The following is a 20,306-nucleotide window of genomic DNA, read 5'->3' as shown; positions in this document are numbered from 1 at the left end:
TATATATACATATATATCAGGAAATCAAGGGATAGACTGCTGCAACTACCTTTGCAAAACGAGCCTTTCAAATACGATCATAAGGTGGTAATAACATCTGTGCTATTGACTGCAGGAACAGTCACTCTTTGGAGTCATCATTCACATGTGGCTGTGAGCACAGAGCCTGTGACATGAATTCTATTACATTCTTTGAAGTGAAATCCAAGTCTTTAGTGTACTTTAACTGCTTAATAAAGATTAAACGGCAGATGTGTCCCAGCTGTACTTCCAGGAAAGCCTGGCATTGAAGTCCACTTTCTACTGATTCTCTGTATTAAACCCTATTGTGAAATGGGGAACAAGGGAGAGGAGACCTGGATGAAAACTCTAACTCATGTGTTTACGCACGGCGGATTCAGAGGAAAAGGTGGGCCGTGGGACGAGGGAGGGAAGGAGGAAGACAACCTTCTCCGCTCTTGGGAAAAGCATACACACATTGTGGTAATTAATTTCCACTTGCTATGACTATAATAACTCCTAGTTGCACACCAGTTGTTGGATGTGAAAAGAACGCAGTGTGGAAGCCTTCTGTGACTTGGAAAACAACAGCACGGTGAAAGACAGCCACTCCCTGCTCCTGTGTGCAGTTTAGACGGCCATCCCTTGACCTTGTCACAATTTGTGGCCTGTATGGTATGCATTTATTTGTTGTAACACGGCTGCAGGAGAAATGATACGTTCCTTCAGGGACCATGTTTCATCACACAGCTTCTCATTGCTTATGCAAAGTGCCAAGAACCTTGAGAGGGCATGAGAAAGAAAAGCCATTCCTCTCTTTTCCCTGAAGCTCTCTTTTCGACAGGATGACTGGCGAAAGAGTCACCGGGATTTGGTGAAACAAAGGGTTCCTCGGGCCTATGGAGTCTGCTGCTTCTGTTCTGAGGAGAGTACAAACTACGACCTTGGTTGATCACTGCTAAGTGTTCTAGTTGCCTAGCAAAATTTAGAAGTTCAAGGAAAAAGCCAACGCATTCTCCCTAATTTGCATTTTGAAGCTGTCATTATCATAATGCGGTATGCTACAAATTGAACGCTTTAACAGGAGGCTGAGAATAGGGTGGTGTTTTGCGCTACCTCGGTGGCTGACACGAACCGACCAATCCTATTTTAATTTCTGTATTTGCGAAAACAACAAAACGCTGTAGTGTTCAGTGTGCTGGTGAGCATGCATTGCAGAGCACACCGCTCGTTTCTGCTCGTTTCTAATGGAAGGAGGAAGCCATGATGCCTGAAACTTAAAGAAGGCAACCACACTTCCACAATCTCAGTGTGAATCCAAATGTTTCATATTGCTGCACAGGCTTAATAGTCTTAAATTTGCCTAGCCAGGCAGGGGTGGAACACGCCTTTAATCCCTACTTCAGGAAGCAGAGGTAGGTGGATCTCTGTGAGTTCGAGGCCAGCTCTAGTCTACAAGAGCTAGTTTCAGGACAGGCTCCAAAGCTAGCTACAGAGAAACCCTGTCTCGAAAAGCAAACAAAAACCAAACAAAACAGAGCAAAATAATCCTTCCTTATTTCAAGACAAGATGCTGTCTTCATTTTTGAATTTTTGATGGTAGAAAAGCTAGGTAGGGGAATAGGACTCCAAAAGGTTACAATCATAGATTCCCATCAAGAAGATACTGCTAATACACTTTTGTCTAATCTAGTTGAAATAGTAAAGAAAATATTTTCTAAAATGTTACACATTGATTTCCTGGAGTCACAAATAATTGTAACCATTATTAATTTTTCTTTGAGTCAAAGTCTCCCTATGTAGCCCTTGCTGGCCTAGAACTCATTATATTGACCAATCTGGCTTAAAACTCATCAGGATCCAACTGCCTATGCTTCCCAAGGACTTGGATGAAAAGTATGTTACTACACCAGCACCAAAATCCATTTAAAAAGAAACAAACAAAAACGTTCCCTGCTGTTCTCACACTGGCTGAAAAGCTCTTAGCCTACGTATTTTGGGTAGAAGTCTGTCATTTGATTCTATGCTATTTCTACCAGCTCATCTCCCACCCCGCATAATATGAAGGCAAGAAGTCAAACAGACTACTATCTGGAAAGGATGCTGTCACCAAATTAATAACTGCGCTGCCTTTAAGAATTAGAATCTGTAAAGCTGGAAGAATGACTCAGCAGTTAAAAGAAATCTGCAGCTCTTCTAGAGGATCCAACAATGGTCCGCAGCACCCACCTGGGGCAGCTCACAACTACCTTTGACTCCAGCTTCAGATGATCAGAGACCTTATTTGGTGTCCCAGGCACCTGAACACGAGTGGTATGCGCGCGCGCGCGCACACACACACACACACACACACACACACACGCAAACACACACAGAGAGAAAGAGAGAGAGAATAAATCTTAACAAGAAAATCAGAAGCTGCTAGATTCTTCTTAGTACCTGGTTACAATGACACTTTGATAAACCTAAGACACTCCTTTCTCCCTAAGAGCCAATAGTAAACAATGATCCCAAACATTTCAGGGACTTCTTAGACATTATAGAGTATGTTCTCTGATGGGAAAACGAGGGGCTGGATCAGTAGCTAACATGCTTGCTGTACAGGAATGAGACCCTGAGGAAGATGTAAGAACTGGGAAAAAAGTCAACACACACACACACACACACACACACACACGCACTCACGTGCATGCGTGCGCTCACGCACACAGTCCTTCATGCAATTTCTCTCCTCTGTTCTGCATATGTCAATAAAAGGTGAGGAACAATGATAGATTGTTTTTTTTGCAGTGCAACTTTGAAACATCTCACTTGAGAATGCAATATAACACTAACAGAATTAAAAATTAGTGGGTATATAAATCCGGACTAGCTGAACATAGCGGACAATGAGGAATACTGAGAACTCAAGAACAATTGCAGTGGGTTTTTGATCCTACTGCACGTACTGGCTTTGTGGGAGCCTAGGCAGTTTGAATGCTCACCTTACGAGACCTGGATAGAGGTGGGCAGTCCTTGGGCTTCCCACAGGTCAGGGAACCCTGATTGCTCTTCGAGCAGATGAGGGGGGGGGGACTTGATCGGGGGAGGGGGAGGGAAATGGGAAGCGGTTGTGGGGACGAGGCAGAAATCCTTAATAAATAAATAAATTAAAAAAAAAATTAGTGGGTATAAAAAACCCATCCATCAATCTAATCTTTCAACAAATCAAATCGTTTCCAATTTTCAGGTCATGGAACCAGTCTCTGCTTCTGAGCATGCACAGCTTTCCCTGCGGGTATAAAGGAGATTCTCCCTCCTGCCTTTCTTCACGTTATCTCATAAACATTTCACATATTGTGTGATTTTTATAACTACCATGAAAATAAATTCATTAATGGGTTCCTGTAACATAATGAATCATTTTCCCACTCTCGAACATGCTGCAATCCTTCCCCACCCCGTCTTCTCTTGCTACCAACATTTTCACTTACAGAATTTTCTGTTGCTTTTGAGGTTTCCCTCTTCACATGTATTCTCTGAATACAGAGGCAGGAATATCTGAATGGATCTTCTACTGAGAAAGTACTTTCTGAATTTCACAGTCATTAACAGCAACATGTACACCTACAATGTATACCGCGGCTTCTGCCAGCATTTCGGTATTAGCATTTTCTATTACAGGGAGGAATACTAGCTTCATAGCGGTGAAATCTTTATGATTTCATATTAATAAAATATATACTCTTTTAATCTATGTTTTATTACTATGATTGCTAAATGCTTTACTGTATGAGGTGATTATATTTTCTACTGTGGATTATCTCTGGGGTATGCCTTAGTTGGTGGCTCTTGTGAGGGCAGGAGTGTGTCGCAGTTGGAAGAGGGCTTGCCTAGCATACACAAAGCTCTGGGTTCAATCCCTACCATGACGTAGACAGGGCAAGGAAACACAGGCCTGTAATTATGGCATTTGAAAGTAAAGGCAGAGGAGCAGAAGCTGAATTTCAAGAAGACTATTTTCTTCTCTACATGGCAAATTGGGGGCCAGCTTTGGATACATTAGAAACTGTCCCCCCAAAAATTATTTATACATGTGTTTTTATACACTAGAGAATAATTGTATACTTTATTAAATACACATTTCTAATATAAGCTGTTTCTTTTTTACTTTGATATTTTAGAGCAAATATACTTGGTATTTTAATATCATTAAATATGTCAAATGTGTACCAATGTGAATTCTTCCTATTCCTTCAAAACACACAGCAATCCTACCAAATGTCTTATAGATGCAAATTCATGATTCATTATCTTTCAGTTTTTTATTTAGTCAATATGGAGCACACTTTGTCATAGCATGAGAAGAGAGTTTATATTGCTTCATTTTAAAAATTGTTAATTGTATGAATATTTATTAAAATCCTCCTCCTTAGCATTTGATATCAGTTATTTTCTTTATATTAATTTCTTGCATATACAAAGTGAAAATTCTCTATACTTTGCTAGGTAAAGCATCACAGGAAAAAACCCAACTCTATTGCTGTGAGTGATAATTTGATATCTGGAATGGGTTTTCAACATTAGGTCTTCTCTTTACTTGTGTTCATTACAATGAGTCATTGTATTTGAGGCCTCTGGTTTCTGTCACACTGTCAATCCTGGGCTACGCCTTCTTTTTAAAAATATCTTCTTATAATTAACTTATTTCTCAATATATCGTTTTTGTTTTCTTTTTGAGACAGGGTTTCTCAGTAATTTCCTGGCTGTCCTGAAATTCACTCTGTAGACCAGGCTGGCCTCTAACTCAGAGACCCACCTGCCCCCGCCTCAGTGCTGGGTTAAGGGTGTGCACCACCACCACCTGGCTCATTTCACCTCTTAAAACAACCTACTTGATGGTTAATCGGGACTTGACCTCTGTTATCATAAACCAATCCAGAGAGCATATATAACTTTATATACAAAGATATACTATGCATCTTGATTAAATCTTTTGTAATAAACAATCAATACTATTTTTAAAGATGACATTTGTATTATTGTATAGTGAAGGAGCTGAGAGAGATAACGGGAAAGATAAAAACTATGCTGTGAGACACGCGCAAACAGCTAAGCTCAAGTTGTGGACACTCTTCGCTCTGTCACCAGTACCGTGACCACGTCTCCAGCAAAGATTAGGTAATATCAGAATCCATGGTGCAGCGTGTGCATGATATGAACACCTCACCTGCCATGTTTGATGAAGCTGATGTTGCCTTCATCGCTGATATCAAAGCCAGAGGTCCACATACCTCTTTCACATCAGAAGCACAAGCTCACCTCGTAACCTCATGATATGTACAAATCATGTGCTGTTCCCACGGTTTATTAATTTTCTGCTTTAACAGTTGTAACATCTTTTCTTACTTTCCATTTATTTCAGATTGCTCGGAGGAATATTGCCAATTATAGCATGTACACCTCAGGCTCAATGTTTATGGAGCTCTTTATGGTCTCTTTTTAAAAGTTTGAATCATTGCTTGTTTTTTTTTCCCCCTAACGGAGGCTGTCACCATTCTAAAAGCAAAGAGATGTTTGAGATTCACATATTAATAATATCAGCTAATAAAACAAACAAGGCTGGCAAGATGGTTTAGTGGGTAAAGGTGCAAAGCACCAAGCATGGGGACCTGAATTTGAGCCCTGAAATCCACAGGGTGGAAGGTGAGAATCAACTCCCACAGATTGTTCTCTGCCCTCCACCTGTGCACGGCTTCATGCACACGCTGCCCCCTCACTGTACACAAAGCCAATAATACATACATGTAATAACCAAAGAATGCAGCTTAACAAAACAAAAGACAAAGGGCCATGCATTTGAAGTAGAACAAGGAGAAATTCAGGGGCGGGTTTGGAAGGAGGAAAGGGAAGAAGGAAATGATGTAATTCTTATAGTGTAATCTCAAAAGACAGTTTTACAAAAGCCCGGCTGTTTATCATGATATTCTTTTGTTGTTGTTGTTTTGGTTTTTTGAGACAGGGTTTCTCTGTAGCTTTGGAGCCTGTCCTGAAACTAGCTCTGTAGACCAGGCTGGCCTTGAACTCACAGAGATCCCCCTGCCTCTGCCTCCCAAGAGCTGAAATTAAAGGCAGGCATGAGCACACATCCTTATTTTCACCTCAGTGGACTTTGTAACGCACTGGGTGCAAAAGAAGTACCTGGGAAGGGGCTGCAGCTGGGGAGAACTTGGAGCCTCTCACGCTTCAGTGTGTGGCCGAGCAAACTGTTTCCTAACACCGCCAACACTTTGCACTAGCATACGCAAAATGCGACCTTTCATTTCCTCCCGGATCGTTTCGGCTACGCGGATATGCCTGCTTCCCTACCGTCAGTTCATGCCTTACTCCATATTTCCCATCTGTGCCCCGTGTACTATATGCTTCCTTGAAGAGCTGGAGGAAAGCCACGTTTGCCAACTCAGTGGGCTAACAGGACCAAATAAAACACTGCTAACTCTGCTTACATAATGGAATCCACTGAGGTGTGTCTCAAAACTATCTCGTTTTTATTTGATTTTTCTATTTCACTGATTACTGAAATTTAAAAACACACGCCTAGCCATAAAGGTAAACATGAAAATGACCAATACTACACAAGATTTCCTCCCCCGCCCCCGCTGCCCCGCCCCCTCGGCAGAACCTGATAGCAGCTCCGGAAGCGGTTCTGGTACACGGGTACTCACGGGTGAAGTGATTGGAGGTGGACGGGTTGACGCTGTCCCCGCTGTCAGCGCTCTCACTGCTGGAGACTTCGTCATCTGATTCCCGGGCAGAGGAGCAGGGCGAGGAGGCGTCCACATCTTCAAACTTCCTTTTTAAGATTCCACTCATAGCTGCAGCGTTGTCACATGTACCTGGAGCGGGAAGGAGCAGCCAAATGTTGAAATGTGACTGCGGACTGTGGGGCCAGCGTTTCCCATCAGTTTCTCATGTGACTTGGCTACATGGGCTGAGCTGTAGCTGTCCCATGAAAGTATCACGAAGCAGATTTCTTTTTCTATTTCAAGTTAACAAAAAAAAACAGGGTGAAAATTAATTGGAGTCCTTGACACTTCAGTTAGTCCAACATTTCAATGCTTTTCGAATGTCTTTAAGAAATAGTTCAGGAAGGCAGCGGTGGCCCATGCCTTTAATCCCAACACTTGAGAGGCAGAGGCAGGCCGATCTGTGTGAGTTCGAGGCCAGCCTGGTCTACAAGAGCTTGTTCCAGAACAAGCTCCAAAGCTACGGAGAAAACCTGTCTTGAAAAACAAAAACAAAAACCAAACAAGAGCCGGGCGGTGGTGGCGCACGCCTTTAATCCCAGCACTCGGGAGGCAGAGGCAGGCGGATCTCTGTGAGTTCGAGACCAGCCTGGTCTACAGAGCTAATTCCAGGACAGGCTCCAAAGCCACAGAGAAACCCTGTCTTGAAAAACCAAAAACACCAAAAAAGAAAGAAAGAAAGAGTTCGGCTTAATGCAGTACCGTTTGTCTTTTTGTTGGCAAAATAAGAAAATCCACTTGAGTTCATGGAATTCTGTTTAAAAAAAAATAAAATGGCAATGCCCCCAAAGTCAGAAGTGATTACTGCTCTGTGCAAAATCCATCTAGGAGAAACACTGAAAGTAGGAAGCAAATTTTTTATCTTTAGAAAATTTCAAATTCAAGGAGCCTAGTTAGCAGAGCATAATGAAGCATATGAAATCAATTCTGAATTTTAGGTGGTTTCCATTTTAAAGCTGCTGCAAGATGAACTTTGTCCCCATGCTACCTGATTGTTGAAGCTGCTGTTACCTTTCCAGAAATTCCCTGAGGCTCTGAGGCTGGCGACTGAACTGAGTGAAGCCACAGAGTGACCAGCAGACATGTCTCCTTCTAAATCATTTGCTTTGCATGAATGAATTTTCTCTTCCTGGGGGGCCTGCTTAGCCCTCATCATTCCTCTTTTACCTTGACAACCAGTTAAAGGATACCAACTTTCTTCTCAGTATAGTGATAGTTTAGTAAATATATTAGCTCAGGTATTTCAGTACGATCTCCCTTTGAGAAATTAAAAGTTAACTTAGCCCAAAATATTGCAAGTTGATTCGAGACATTTGAACTCTCGCGTAAGTTCTCCCCGTCACACACAGCCGTCAGTCAGTCTGGTAGATCAAGAGGGAACGAGTCCCTTAAAATTATTTTAAAACCACTCATTTACGTGATCTCAGAACTGCTCTCAGAAATCTCGGAAAACCACCCTTGGCCTGTGCAGATCACAGCATAAGCGCCTGCTCAAATCCCCTGGGCTGACCCGGCTTTCGCCAGTCTGATCTGAGTTCTCAAAGTGCACTAGCTGAAAACAGTAGCAGCGGTGCAACCTGGGAAAGAGACGCTCAGCAATGCATCTTTCGATGTCTGAGCCAGCTCTACCAACTTGGAAAGACGCAGGCATTAGAGTCTTTTGCGAAGCAACAGGCGGGCATCTCTGAGACATCTGAGAAACCCTTGCCAAATGTTCACTTTGTGTTCCGGCACCTTCTTTCTTGGATTTTACTCTCCATGAATGTGTTGGACACAACTCGGTGCCCAATTTCAGGTCAATTCTCTGGCCACCTCTGGTGTGACTTTTAAGAAAATCAAACATTGACGTTAGATGCATCATGTCTTTTTTCTTAATTTCAATTTAATCCTTCTAGGAAAGGGCCGAGTAGCTGATATATTTATGTTTAACTCATAGAGTGGAGAAATTTTTTTCTTAAAAGGTAAAAGCAAGCTACCTGCTGTCGGAGCAAGGGATCACTCTGAAGGGCTCCTTCAAATAGCAAAACACCTCAAAATTAGTTAACAGCTTTATTAAATGTTCAGCTTCTGCCTGATTGAATTAGCTATGGAGATAGCTGATAGCCACAGGAAAACATATCTCTGTCCATTCTCCTGAGAATAAAATCTCTATTCTTCTCTCATTTTACCACTATTCAGATTAGCCTATTATTTTCTTCATCTCAAAGGGTGTGAAAAGCATAAAATGCTCATGCATATCTGAGCCAGAAAAGAGGGGGGAAAAGGATATTTTAAGTGGAGTCTTGAAATAAAAGTAGGACAGGATATAAATTTTAAAATGATTTCACTTCAAGCAAGATGCAAAGCAATTCATGAGGGAGAGACTCCCAAGACACAAAATAATACGAGATGGAAAGCTACGGTCAAGACACACATTTCTGTAACAAGATACAGCAATGGAAGCCATTACAGCATCACTGCGGAGTTTTACTCCCTTCACACCCAGCTTCTTAAGCAGGTTTGGATTTCCCAAAGTCGAGGAACAGGAAATCTCTCAACAGGGAGCCCGGCCCAAGCATCATCTAAGTTGGCCGTGGGCGCTCCTCTCTCCTATCTCAGTCCCTCTAGCAGGAATTGTTGATAAGATGAAGATCGACATTTTTGCCTTTCTTTGTTAGTTCATTTCAGACAAGAACCACAGTGATGGAGTTAAAGGCTGGATGCAGTTTCTGTCTTAGAGTCTGGGAACCGAAGGGCGTCTGCTGAACAAAACACAGAGGACATGGGCAACAGGTGGCTTAGTGGGGCAGCATCTCCTGGGAAGCTGGTTGAGGGCCCAGCTCCCCTGCGCAACAATGAAGTGGGCTGGATATCTGTCTTCTCTCACTATATGGGCATATCAGACTATGGAAATGAGATGGGAAGGACAGGAATGGTCCACTCCTTTCTGGTGTATAAGCTCTGACATATTTAATAGAGTGGAAAAGGGAGATGCAATCACCTCCTTTTTTATCTCTCTGATCTTACTAGGAGAAGGGAGAGTACACAAATTTAGGGAGGTGATATTGTTAGCGTGTGTTATCTGCCAACTTGTTATCCCCCAGGTGGCCCATCTCAGAACAATCTGTGGCTGCACAGACACAGATTCAGGTGATGACAATGGATGTTCATCCTACCCCTATCATTGCTCCCTAAAAGCACATACTCTACGTTTTCCTTAAAGGATGAGACACAAACCGGATGGTTCACAAAACAGGAAAGGATGGACATTTCAGGTAGGTTTTACACAGAAGGAAAGGCCAAAGAACAGTTGGGCAGGCACTGATTTATCCTGAACGTAAGAGAGTGGGAAGCTAGAGTAGCTATTTTTCTCAGCCATCTCTGTCCAGTTCAGAAGACGTGCCAGTCCCAGGCACTATCGCTACACTTGGACTGGGGAAAATGCCCATCATTCTCCTCTCCTTTGAGATTTTTCTTTGCATTTGAGCTACTTTCCTAGTTACAGGCAGAATGAGAAATTTAAAATACAAAAACCATCATCATACCAGTCTGACGCTTAAAACTCCAAAATGCCTTCAGGTCATCTTACAAGTTCAAATTCCCCAGTGCCTTTAAAAACTCAACCTTCTAGCTTGACCAGCTATGTCATTGATTTGGGGGCCTCTGCTTCACTGATATTTCAGTTCTAAGGATGTTTCAGCGCCTTAAACCTTGTACTTCTCTGTCTTCTAAGTTACTTTGGATAACTGTCCTCTTAACTACATTTTCGTCTTTTTCTGCAGCGTTTACTACTTTCCAAATCTCTAACTGAATCTATGAGTCTCTACATGTGTTAGCATTTTAGCCTCTGATAACAGAGAGAAGGAGAGGATCCTTGGCTTCCTTACTGATGTTCCGTGGTTAGAAGAGCACCTTCTATGTGACAGGTACACAGTGGATGCATGTTCACATTCTGAATGAAATCCCTCACTTCTAAGCCTTAATTACGATGTTTGCCCTTCTAGACTGAAAACTCCAGGAAGGGAAAACAGGTATTCACCCAATTCATGGATCCATGTCCTGTAACAACACAGCTGGAATATTTGATTAAATGTGCATCCAAATGAGATGAAACCAACGTCAAAATGTTCCCTCACTTATGAAGCCAATTATAAGCAGGACATGCCCAAAAGGTACTTTCAAAACTCCCGGACCGGTTCACCCAATGCAAGATGAGATGGGAAAAAAGGAAACTTGCGATCATAGCATGACCAGAGTCAGGGCTGCAGAGTCTTTGATATCTTGGCTCAGCTTTGCGGTCACTATGACTAGGGTCCAGTAACTTGTCAGCAGGTCTCGTAGCTTGAATTCAATGTTCCAAAAACTGATTTATTTCGGGGATCTACTGGATCAGGGATGTTGGCCTCTAATCAGACAATTTCTTGATCAGCTGGCAGAAAGGAGATGGATACTAATCCAGGGGCTCTCATGTGGAAGGCAATTCCGACTGAAAGCCAGTGTCCTGCTACCTGATACGTCTTTTCATTTATTATCATAGCCTAGAATTTAGTTGACTAGATGCTTAACCTAGTTCCATTCTCTGTTTGTAAAACTTCTTATCTTTGACACACGGTCTCACTCTATAGCCCTGGCTGACCTGGAACTCTTTTACCCAGCTAGCTTGAAACTCAACAGATCCACCTGCTTTTGCCTCCAAGTGCTGTGGGTTAAAGTCTCATGCAATCACATCCAGCAACAACCCCTTATTTTGCTCCCAAATCTAATTAAGAACTGCTTTATGTTAAAACATTAACAAACATGTTTACTAGCATACTGTTCTTAAGTTATATAAGCTATTTATTTTACATTGTATTCGATATAAGTACTGTTCAGACTTCTATGAACACACTGATGAAAACGCACTCTGAAATAATAATTTAGAAAAAAATAAATGTTATTCCCCTTAACATATTTCTAACTTACTTACATAAGAAAGAGCGTGGGGAGATCCAAGGGGGAAAAAAAACCAAAAAATATACCTTAACAATAAATAAATAAACCCCATTCTAATGAGGACCAGGCTATCTAATAAAATGTGGCACTCTAGAATTTAAAATTTAAGATTTAATAAGTGAAAATGTAATACACCCAGTTTTACTTGAATTCCAAAAAAGGAAAAATGGACGGCATTTCAAACACACTTTTGCCTAAATTATTTTTGTTCATTTGAAATTCATCTTAACTGAACCTTCTGCATTTTAATCTGACAATCCTAATTGTTCCTGGTAAGGAAGCAAACTTAATGTGTAACCAACCAAAAATAGCTATGGAGGAAACACGAGATGAGGCATGGAACCCTGTTCAGCAACACTGTCCTCCTGTCTTCCACAAACCGGGAAAGAATCCATCAGGAAAGAAAAGAAAGGCATTAGGGTGAATCACCAACAATGGGGGAAGTAACGAGGAGAATGTTGGTTCTCTTCAAAGGACAGGCTTGCCTGTCACTGCAGCAGGAACAAATGAACTGTGACGTAACAATGGCCTGACCTGTGTTTCTTTATCACCGCGGTCCTCAACCTTCCTGAGGTTGACAGGACCCTTCCTGGTGCTGTGGTGACCCCACGCCTAAAATTAATCCGCTGCTACTTCCTAACTGTAATTTTGCTACTATTATGAATTGTATGTAGGGACAGCTGATAGGGAAACCCTGTGAAAGGTTGGTTCGACCCCACAGGTTGAAAGCTGCAGCTGTGGAGAAGACTGAGCGGTCTCTCGCTTACCCTGAAGGACGGAGGGGCAGGACAAGGAGGAACAGATTCATTTGATCTAGTCAGTCTTTGTTCTATGAAAGGGTTAAGTGCAAAGTTAATATTTAGGGAACACTTTACCAGGAACAATGGCAGTCATACAGAAACCCTTTGTTCATGTTTACCTGAGGGAGTGTGGAAATCTCTGCACTGCTAATTTTGCAAACAATTGAAAGGAGAAAGTAACCTTTAATCACAAAGACTAATAATGAAAATCCATTTCCTTTCTTCTGCAGCAGCACTGACAGAGCCAGTCAGAGGACCTGCACTGCAGTGTGTAAATGGGGGCTTTATTTTATTTTATTTTGGGGGTCAGGACTAGTCAAAGAACAAATCAGAATTTTTTTCGTTGCACTCTTTTAACAAATTCTTCGACAAATACAAATGCTTAGAACTACAACCAAGTTCTAGTTCAATGAACTTGATCAGGAGAGGGTACTTGCTCTAGTTCCCTTGGGGTCTAGAAAAGTCTGTTCTTCAACATGACCCAAGATGGTAGTGATGTTAATGTTTCTTCTGGTTGCCTCAGCCAGTTCGAAGAATGGGGTGAGAGACACTGCAAACACGGTGAGTGATGCTCACACGGTGGAGAGGCTCCTTTGTCACAGAAAGAGGGACAAACTGAGTAAGAAGTAAACAAGCAGTGAGCCACAAGGACACATGAGCAGCCAGGCTGTCCACGGGACCCCATCGACAGTGGGTCACTCAACTCACCGTGGATAGGTTTTACTGCAACATTAAAGAGGACTTAGTTTAAAAAAAAATTCCTATTATATATTACATTTACTCTTTGGGGTAATCTCTGCATTTCACCAAATGGTCCTAAATGTGTGAATAACTTTTTAAACTGCTGGTTTGTACCAAATCCTTCTCACACCTAATTTTTTTAAAACTATAATTAATTTCTGATGTCCTCCCTTTATGTGATCATATTAATCAAAAATGACTAAAGTCCTCAGTTTCTGCAAAAAAGATCATCATTATTTAATCAGTTTCCTTCTAAAAGAAATTATTTTTTGTCAGAAATCATAATAGCTGGAAATGTTTTTTTTTCCTTTTTCAAAGTCTTTCATTTGGTTCTAAAATATTTTCTTTGGATATTAAAAATTATTTTTTTCATCTCTTTCTTTTCCTTGTTCACTGTATTTTCGCAGTCTTATATTAGTGGTCTGCAGTCTGAGATCAGTACAAAGCAAAAACCACTGCTTCAGTACCAAGAATTTGGTGGCGTCACCCTTCTCTGACATCACCGTCACTCAGATGCCGAGTATTTGAAGACCTGCTCATGTGTACCACTTCCTAGCCTCAATGCTTCCTCTCCAGATGCTTCTACACTGTGGCTGAAGGCATTGTTTAAACCCAGTGGAGAAGTGTTGGCAGAGGCGCTGGCCTTATTTATTTTTGTGTCCACTATTTAGCGATATTTCTTCCCGTCATATTTATGGTTTTCTTTTAGAAGTATAAAACCTGTAAGTTAGGGGAAAACGTAAGGCACAACAGTTGCATGAAGAAATTTGGAAAGATAAAGACAATTTGAATTTCTTGACTGTGCCATGAGACCCCAAATTAGCTACTTTTTGAGGATGGTCAACCATCTGGGAGTAGAACTCAGTGTATGTCTGCACCATGCTCTTTCTTGCTTTTCCAAACATCCATGTGTTGAGTACAGTGCATCAGCTTTTATTAAAAGAAAGAAAGCACATGTGTGTGCAGAGCGGATGCTTCTTCAGAAACAACATTTAGGTTTCACGTATCGTCATTCTAGGCTACTCTATCAGTGGCCACTGTAAGAGCATGAGGAGGCCTTGGACACGTATCACTCTATACATTTGGAGAAAATATCTGTGCCTTTCTAAGAAAGTAAAATTATCTTCCTCTCTGATCCTAGGGCCATTTCTGTCTAAGCCCATTTGGCAAGAAAACAGATTATGTGTTGCCAAGAGGAGCAGGCCTTGGCAGCGCTTTGCTAAGGTAAAACCCTGTAGGTGTTCTGTGGGGGCACTACCAATGTGAAAAACGCTGCTGGTGAGGTGCCAGTGTGAGCAACACAAGTCAGCCAACACCTCTCTTGCCCAGGTGTCTGTGTAAGCCAAGAACCCTGGCAACACTCCTGCCTAATAAATATTTTTGCTAGAGAAATGATTGTGGGGTTCCCCAGTTATGTAGGAACCCCCGAGCGAGAGTTGTCTGTGACTCTGAATTAAAGATTTTAGTTCTTATGCTGATCAACATCTTTACATCAACATTTTTGCCATCTGATGATTCGAAGTTAAAGAATGTGAGGGAAGCAAATGGCCCTACTTCCGGAGGAAAAATGCATAGAAGCACAAACATGTATGACATCTATTCATGGGTTCCCAGGTTAGCAAGCTGTGCTATGGTTATTAACCCTCTTTCCCTCTACTTTGATGAATAATGAACTTGGAGAAATGATTCATGTGAACACGTTGGCTCACAGAGTCAAAAGAGACAAAAGAAGTTTGAGAATCTTTTGTCCCCCTTTGCTTTGCCACATGAGTGAGTTATTCAATCTGTGGGACAAGCTCTGTGCAGCTCCCTCAAGTTGCTGTGCTTTGGAGGAGGAGCTGGGGATCAAAGCCGGTGCTTCATGTGAACTAAGCAAGTGTTCTACCACTGGACCATACCCTAGCACTACGGCCTCATATCATAGTTCCCAGCAGGCGTGGAAAGAGCCTGCTATATCTCCCAGAATATTCCTTGGACTTCATTATTGTCTCACTGGCCCACAGCATTCTTAACCAACCACCCCCAGACTGGTGTTTATACATTTATGAGTCTCTAAATTTTTGGTTTAGGGATAAGAATGTTCTAGATTGGAGTATAATTCCCCAAACATCTGCCTTTCCTAAAAGATGGTTATGGTTATGTTGCCTCGTTCGGCATAAAATAATTCCAGTCAGAATTCATTGCACATCTACTACAAACCAAACAGGCTATTTGTATGCCTCTTCCATAGCCTTCCCTCAAACACCAAGTTTTCAGACATCTCTATAGATCATTCGCTCAAAATTTTAGAACACAGTGTGTTGTTCCCAGAAAAAAAATTCCTTAGTCAGTAGCAAACTGAGTTGAAGGGACTGCTCTGTGCTGCCAGGATCTGAGCAGGATGAACACTGCTAAAACTGCTGCTCACCTGACGCCAGATCCCATCTGAATTACAAGCTGCTGTGGACTAATACATACTCAGGTACTCTCAGCATGTGTACTATCATATCTGGGTCAACTGTTAACAAGTGGCATAATTTTGAGTGTTACTTGTCAAGTGTAGTCAACAGTTCTATCAAAATAAAGGGCCTGGCGGGACTAGGAAGCCATTCTGAGACAGTCACTTCCCTGGCTTGGGGCTAAATGACAAAGGCTGTAGCCTCCAAGGAAGAGCTGGTGTCTAGCTCTTCACATTGTCTTCCTTTTCAATGAGCAGACCAAATGGCTAAACTGACTTGTTTCATTGAACAACAAAGGGTTTTGGATGACTGTACCAGGAACGCTCATCTAAGAAGCTCCCATGTTACCTGCCTTTGTGTGCCACTGAGGTTGTGTTGGCCTTCCAGACCAGCTTTTTCAAGGCTTTTCCCTCAAGATTTGACCATCTGTTCTTTAGGAAATTAGTTTAGTTGATTAGATGCTGCTGGTCTAAGAGTCAAAACTCTTTCTCCAAAGTCAACATTTTAAAAAGTGTTTGACGTTTTAGTTAGCAAGGGCAGAGAGAACCAACCAAGAAAATGAGAGGCTTTTAGAACTGTTGAAAAATGTTCATCTGCCTGTTGTCAGCTAATTTTTCCATTCTAACAGCAAACGTATCGAGTGAAGTCAATGAAAAATTTATTTTCAATGCTTGCCATTAGGACCAAGGAACAGTACTTAGCCTAATGTCTTGAGCAACTGTGAAGACTAATAACATTAAGAAAGAAAAATAAATTACCATACAGACATGGAGAAACTTAGAATTATTATTATCTTGGCACTGAAATCCAACTCTACTTTTCCTACTTAGCATTCAAAATTTTCTCTCAGTTTTTAGAAAGTTCCTAACAGAATAATAAAATGACTAACCCGTGTAGATACAGAGTACTGAAGAGCTCTGAAAGCATTTCCTTCAGAAGGATTATCAGACTAGTATGAAAGAACAGAATTTAAAAACAACACCCTTTTCCTCAGAAGGCACTCTAAAATAGGACTGAGAAACAGACAAGGCCAGGCTTCAGAGTCACACCTGCCCACGCCCTAGTAATCCATCAGCAAGACTTCCACAGAAAAGAAAGGGAATGTCAAACATCAGGATAAGAGAAAGGACTCTGGCCAGTCTTTAAAGTGACTCACCACCTCAGGTGAGATAGGGATCTTTACTCTCTACCAAGGAACAACTAGCATTCAACCTGAATCAGACATTGCATTACACAGCAATTAGCAGAAGTAATCTGTGTGGCCAGATTGAATACCTGGGCTTTCATATATCAGCAAATGTTCAATCAGCACAAATTAAAACTTGTTCACAAAAGAAAGTTTCACCAAGGCCATCCTGTATTTTCAGAGGTGGAAACCATGGCTTAGGAGTTTTCCTCTTGAAGCAAGTTCTAAAAAAGCAGCGTCATGCTATGAATCAGAAAAGGCCTTTCCAGCCATGCTACTAAAATTATTTTCAATAAAACAACTTAGGTAGATTTTCTAAATTTAATTTGAGAACCTCTGTGACTAAATCAATTCAAGCAATGTTACTTGAGCAACATTGTAATTTGTGAGAAATTTAAAAGAGCAATAAATCTGTGGCATAAAGGTCATTTCATGAGCAAACAAATTAGTTACTTCTACGTCATCAGGTAGAACGAAGATGTGCCAACCTCTTGCTGTGATAAAAATCAATAAAGATGATAGATAGATAGATAGATAGATAATAGACTGATAGATGATAGATACTAGACAGATAGATAAAAAAGAGATAGATAGATAGATAGATAGATAGATAGATAGATAGATAGATGATAGATAATTGACAGATATATAGATGATAGAAGATATATACTAGACAGATAGACAGATAAATAAGAGATAGATAGATAGATAGATAGATAGATAGATAGATAGATAGATAGATGACAGATTTCAGAATCCTCAGATGAATGCTTCCAAGGTGAAGAACTAACATGTTTACTACATGAAGCAAGGAAAAATGGTACAGCAAAGGCAGAAATGTGAAAATTAGGGCAGGCTACAAAATAACTCTACACATTGCTCCATCACATCTGCAGAAGTTTGGAGAGTCAACGCATCACGTGTCGTTTGAACCTCAATGATCACGATGACTGCCCCTACCACTGCCCCATTACAACTCAAGGCATTAGCTCTTAGTGCCGTCTAAGCATGGCTTTCAGTGAGATCTGCTACACTTTTTGCTTTGGGAAAAGATGTGTCATAGTTACAGAGCACATCTTGGAAATGACATCAAGATTGGGACTTGAATCTAAACTCTTAGCCACGCCCTTATTCAGCCTCTGCACATCCCATAGGACTGAAATCACACATCAATATATAGCAACTATGTAACAGCCAGCTATGTAACAGCCAACTATATAACAATCTACAGAACAAACTATAGAACACAAGCACTTACCTAGTACACATACAGTACACAATATTATATACTATATTTTTTGAACTGTTGTTGGATTTTCCTAAGTTTACATGTGTTCTTCTTTTAAACAAACAACCCAGATTTGAAAGTTAGATTTCTCAGTTCCTTAAAGTGTTGGTGTTAAAAAGATCAGAAGCTAGGAGTATTGGTATATACCTATAATCCCAGCATCTGGGAGACTGAGATAGAAGGATGGTCAAACGCTTCAGGCCAACCTGGGCTGCAGAGTGAGTTGGGCCAGACTGGGGTACACTGTTTACTTAAAAACCAAAACCAAAAAATAATAAAATAATAAGAAGAAGGTAAACAAAAAGCCAATGTATGGCATATGGGGTTATTCCCACATACTTTGAACTTGTTCTCATACTAAGCTGTTTGATTTTTTTGTTTTGTTTTGTTGTTTGTTTGTTTGTTTTGAGACAGGGTTTTTCTGTGTACTCCTGGCTGCCCTGGAATTAACTCAAAGACCAAACTGGCCTTGAACTCAGAGATTGGCCTGCCTCAGCTGTGCTGGGATTAAGGGTGTGTACTGTAATTGTCCAGCCTGTTTTCATTCTTAAATATTTGTTTCCACAGTAAGCTCACAGCATCCATATTCCTTCAGAATCACACATTTCTGGACAGTGCATTTACATATCTACAAAAACAGTAGTAAATGACATAACCCATTTTCTGGCTCATCTGTAGCGACTTTCAAATGGCATGCCGTCACAAGTTCCTTCAGACTAGAACATCGTGAGCTTCAACAGGTTCAAGGGCAACTCAACATGTGGAAGGATTCCTAAGCTTGCCCGGAGGCCACCAAGCAACCTCCTCCATCCCTTTGGTGAGACTTCTGTGAATGCGTCACCAGGCTTGAAAAACGCAACTCCTAAAATGGTAACAGAGATACATCTGGCTCTAACAATTAGTTAATGGCAATAAAAATTGGTCTTTATGTTTTTATTATGTACTTAAGAGTACTCATTCCCTATTAGATATAAAATACTATCAAGTTATTGTCAATAGTCTAATATGACAGTCTTCTTATAACAACAGGAGTAGTTTCTCATTTATTTAAAAATTACCCTGAGGACAAAATAAAAACCAATTTGTTTATTCTCTATAGTCTGTGCCTATCATACTGTGTGTGTGTATATAAGTGTGTATGTACATTTGTGTGAGTGTGTGTGTGTAGGAATATCAACATGGGACATGGGAGTATGGTGACATGTTAATTTCCTTTCCTTGCTCAACAAAGTCTCTACGCTTGAGAACGTAGTGTAAAACCTCAAAGAAATTGACCACAGAGCTCATTTTTTTGAATGGGTGCCTTGTGGAATAATTATTATGCTTAAAATAAAAATTAACCCTGTAAAGGGACAATACAATTCACAGAGTATAAAAATATGAATATAATAAGAGTATACTACTAAGAAGCTACTTGGTGCTGGAGGACAATCAGGCTGCAGTTCTGTGTTTCGGAGCAGGTGAATAAATAAAGGCTATGAATTAATTGTCCTGTTATCGGGAGGAAAAGTTCAGACTTATTTCTACTTTGTTCAACAAGCAGAATGATGTGTATTGTGTTTGTTTCCATGAAAGTTATTAGCGCTGGAAAGAAAAAAAACTGAGCCTGAGAGTCATGAACTCCTGCTATTCGGAAAATAGTCTCATTTCCATTTACATAAGACGTCTCTGTAATATTGCTATAGTTCTAATAAGACCCTTAAAATCCTTATATAATTGCATTGAGCTTATATTTTTCAACAAAATGATTCAATTTTATTTAAATTCTAAAAGAGGCAATCAAAAGGCAATCTCTTGTTTTGATTGCTTCTTAAGAACTGCCATGTTAAAATAATGTGGCTGCTTTGAACACTCAGTAATGATGTTGAATACTTCCCTACTGGTGCTAAAAGTCACTTTGTTCTTTCCATTTCAAAGACGGCAGAAGTTCAAGGACTGGACAAACACGGGGATCATAAAACTGAACACCTACACACCCGATTTTGAGAGACAACAGCTATTTGTAGATTTTTAGGCTCTGTTCCATGCTCCTAGACTGAGCACATGGTTTGCCCTAAAACCTTTTACAATACGGTCTTTAGTTTCAAACGATGACAA

At 40.8% G+C, this 20,306-nt stretch overlaps 1 protein-coding gene across 5 annotated transcripts in view; it reads right to left on the bottom strand.

Moving 5' to 3' along the window:
• The window catches only part of Csrnp3 (cysteine and serine rich nuclear protein 3), a 173,556-nt gene that overhangs the window by 64,050 nt on the left and 89,200 nt on the right, over window positions 1-20,306 (bottom strand). For all 5 annotated transcript variants that reach the window (XM_041631382.1, XM_041631381.1, XM_041631383.1 and 2 more), the window contains one exon: window positions 6,705-6,875. In XM_041631382.1, coding sequence (XP_041487316.1) covers window positions 6,705-6,875 — 171 coding nt within the window. The remainder of the gene's footprint in view (window positions 1-6,704; window positions 6,876-20,306) is intronic.

Source organism: Microtus oregoni, unplaced genomic scaffold (genome assembly GCF_018167655.1).
Source record: "Microtus oregoni isolate MIOR12 unplaced genomic scaffold, Mior012 000037F_ref0000500, whole genome shotgun sequence".
NCBI classification, from domain to species: Eukaryota; Metazoa; Chordata; class Mammalia; order Rodentia; family Cricetidae; genus Microtus; species Microtus oregoni.
Note: the sequence above shows the minus strand (reverse complement) of the source record. Positions and strands in the feature narration are given on the sequence as shown.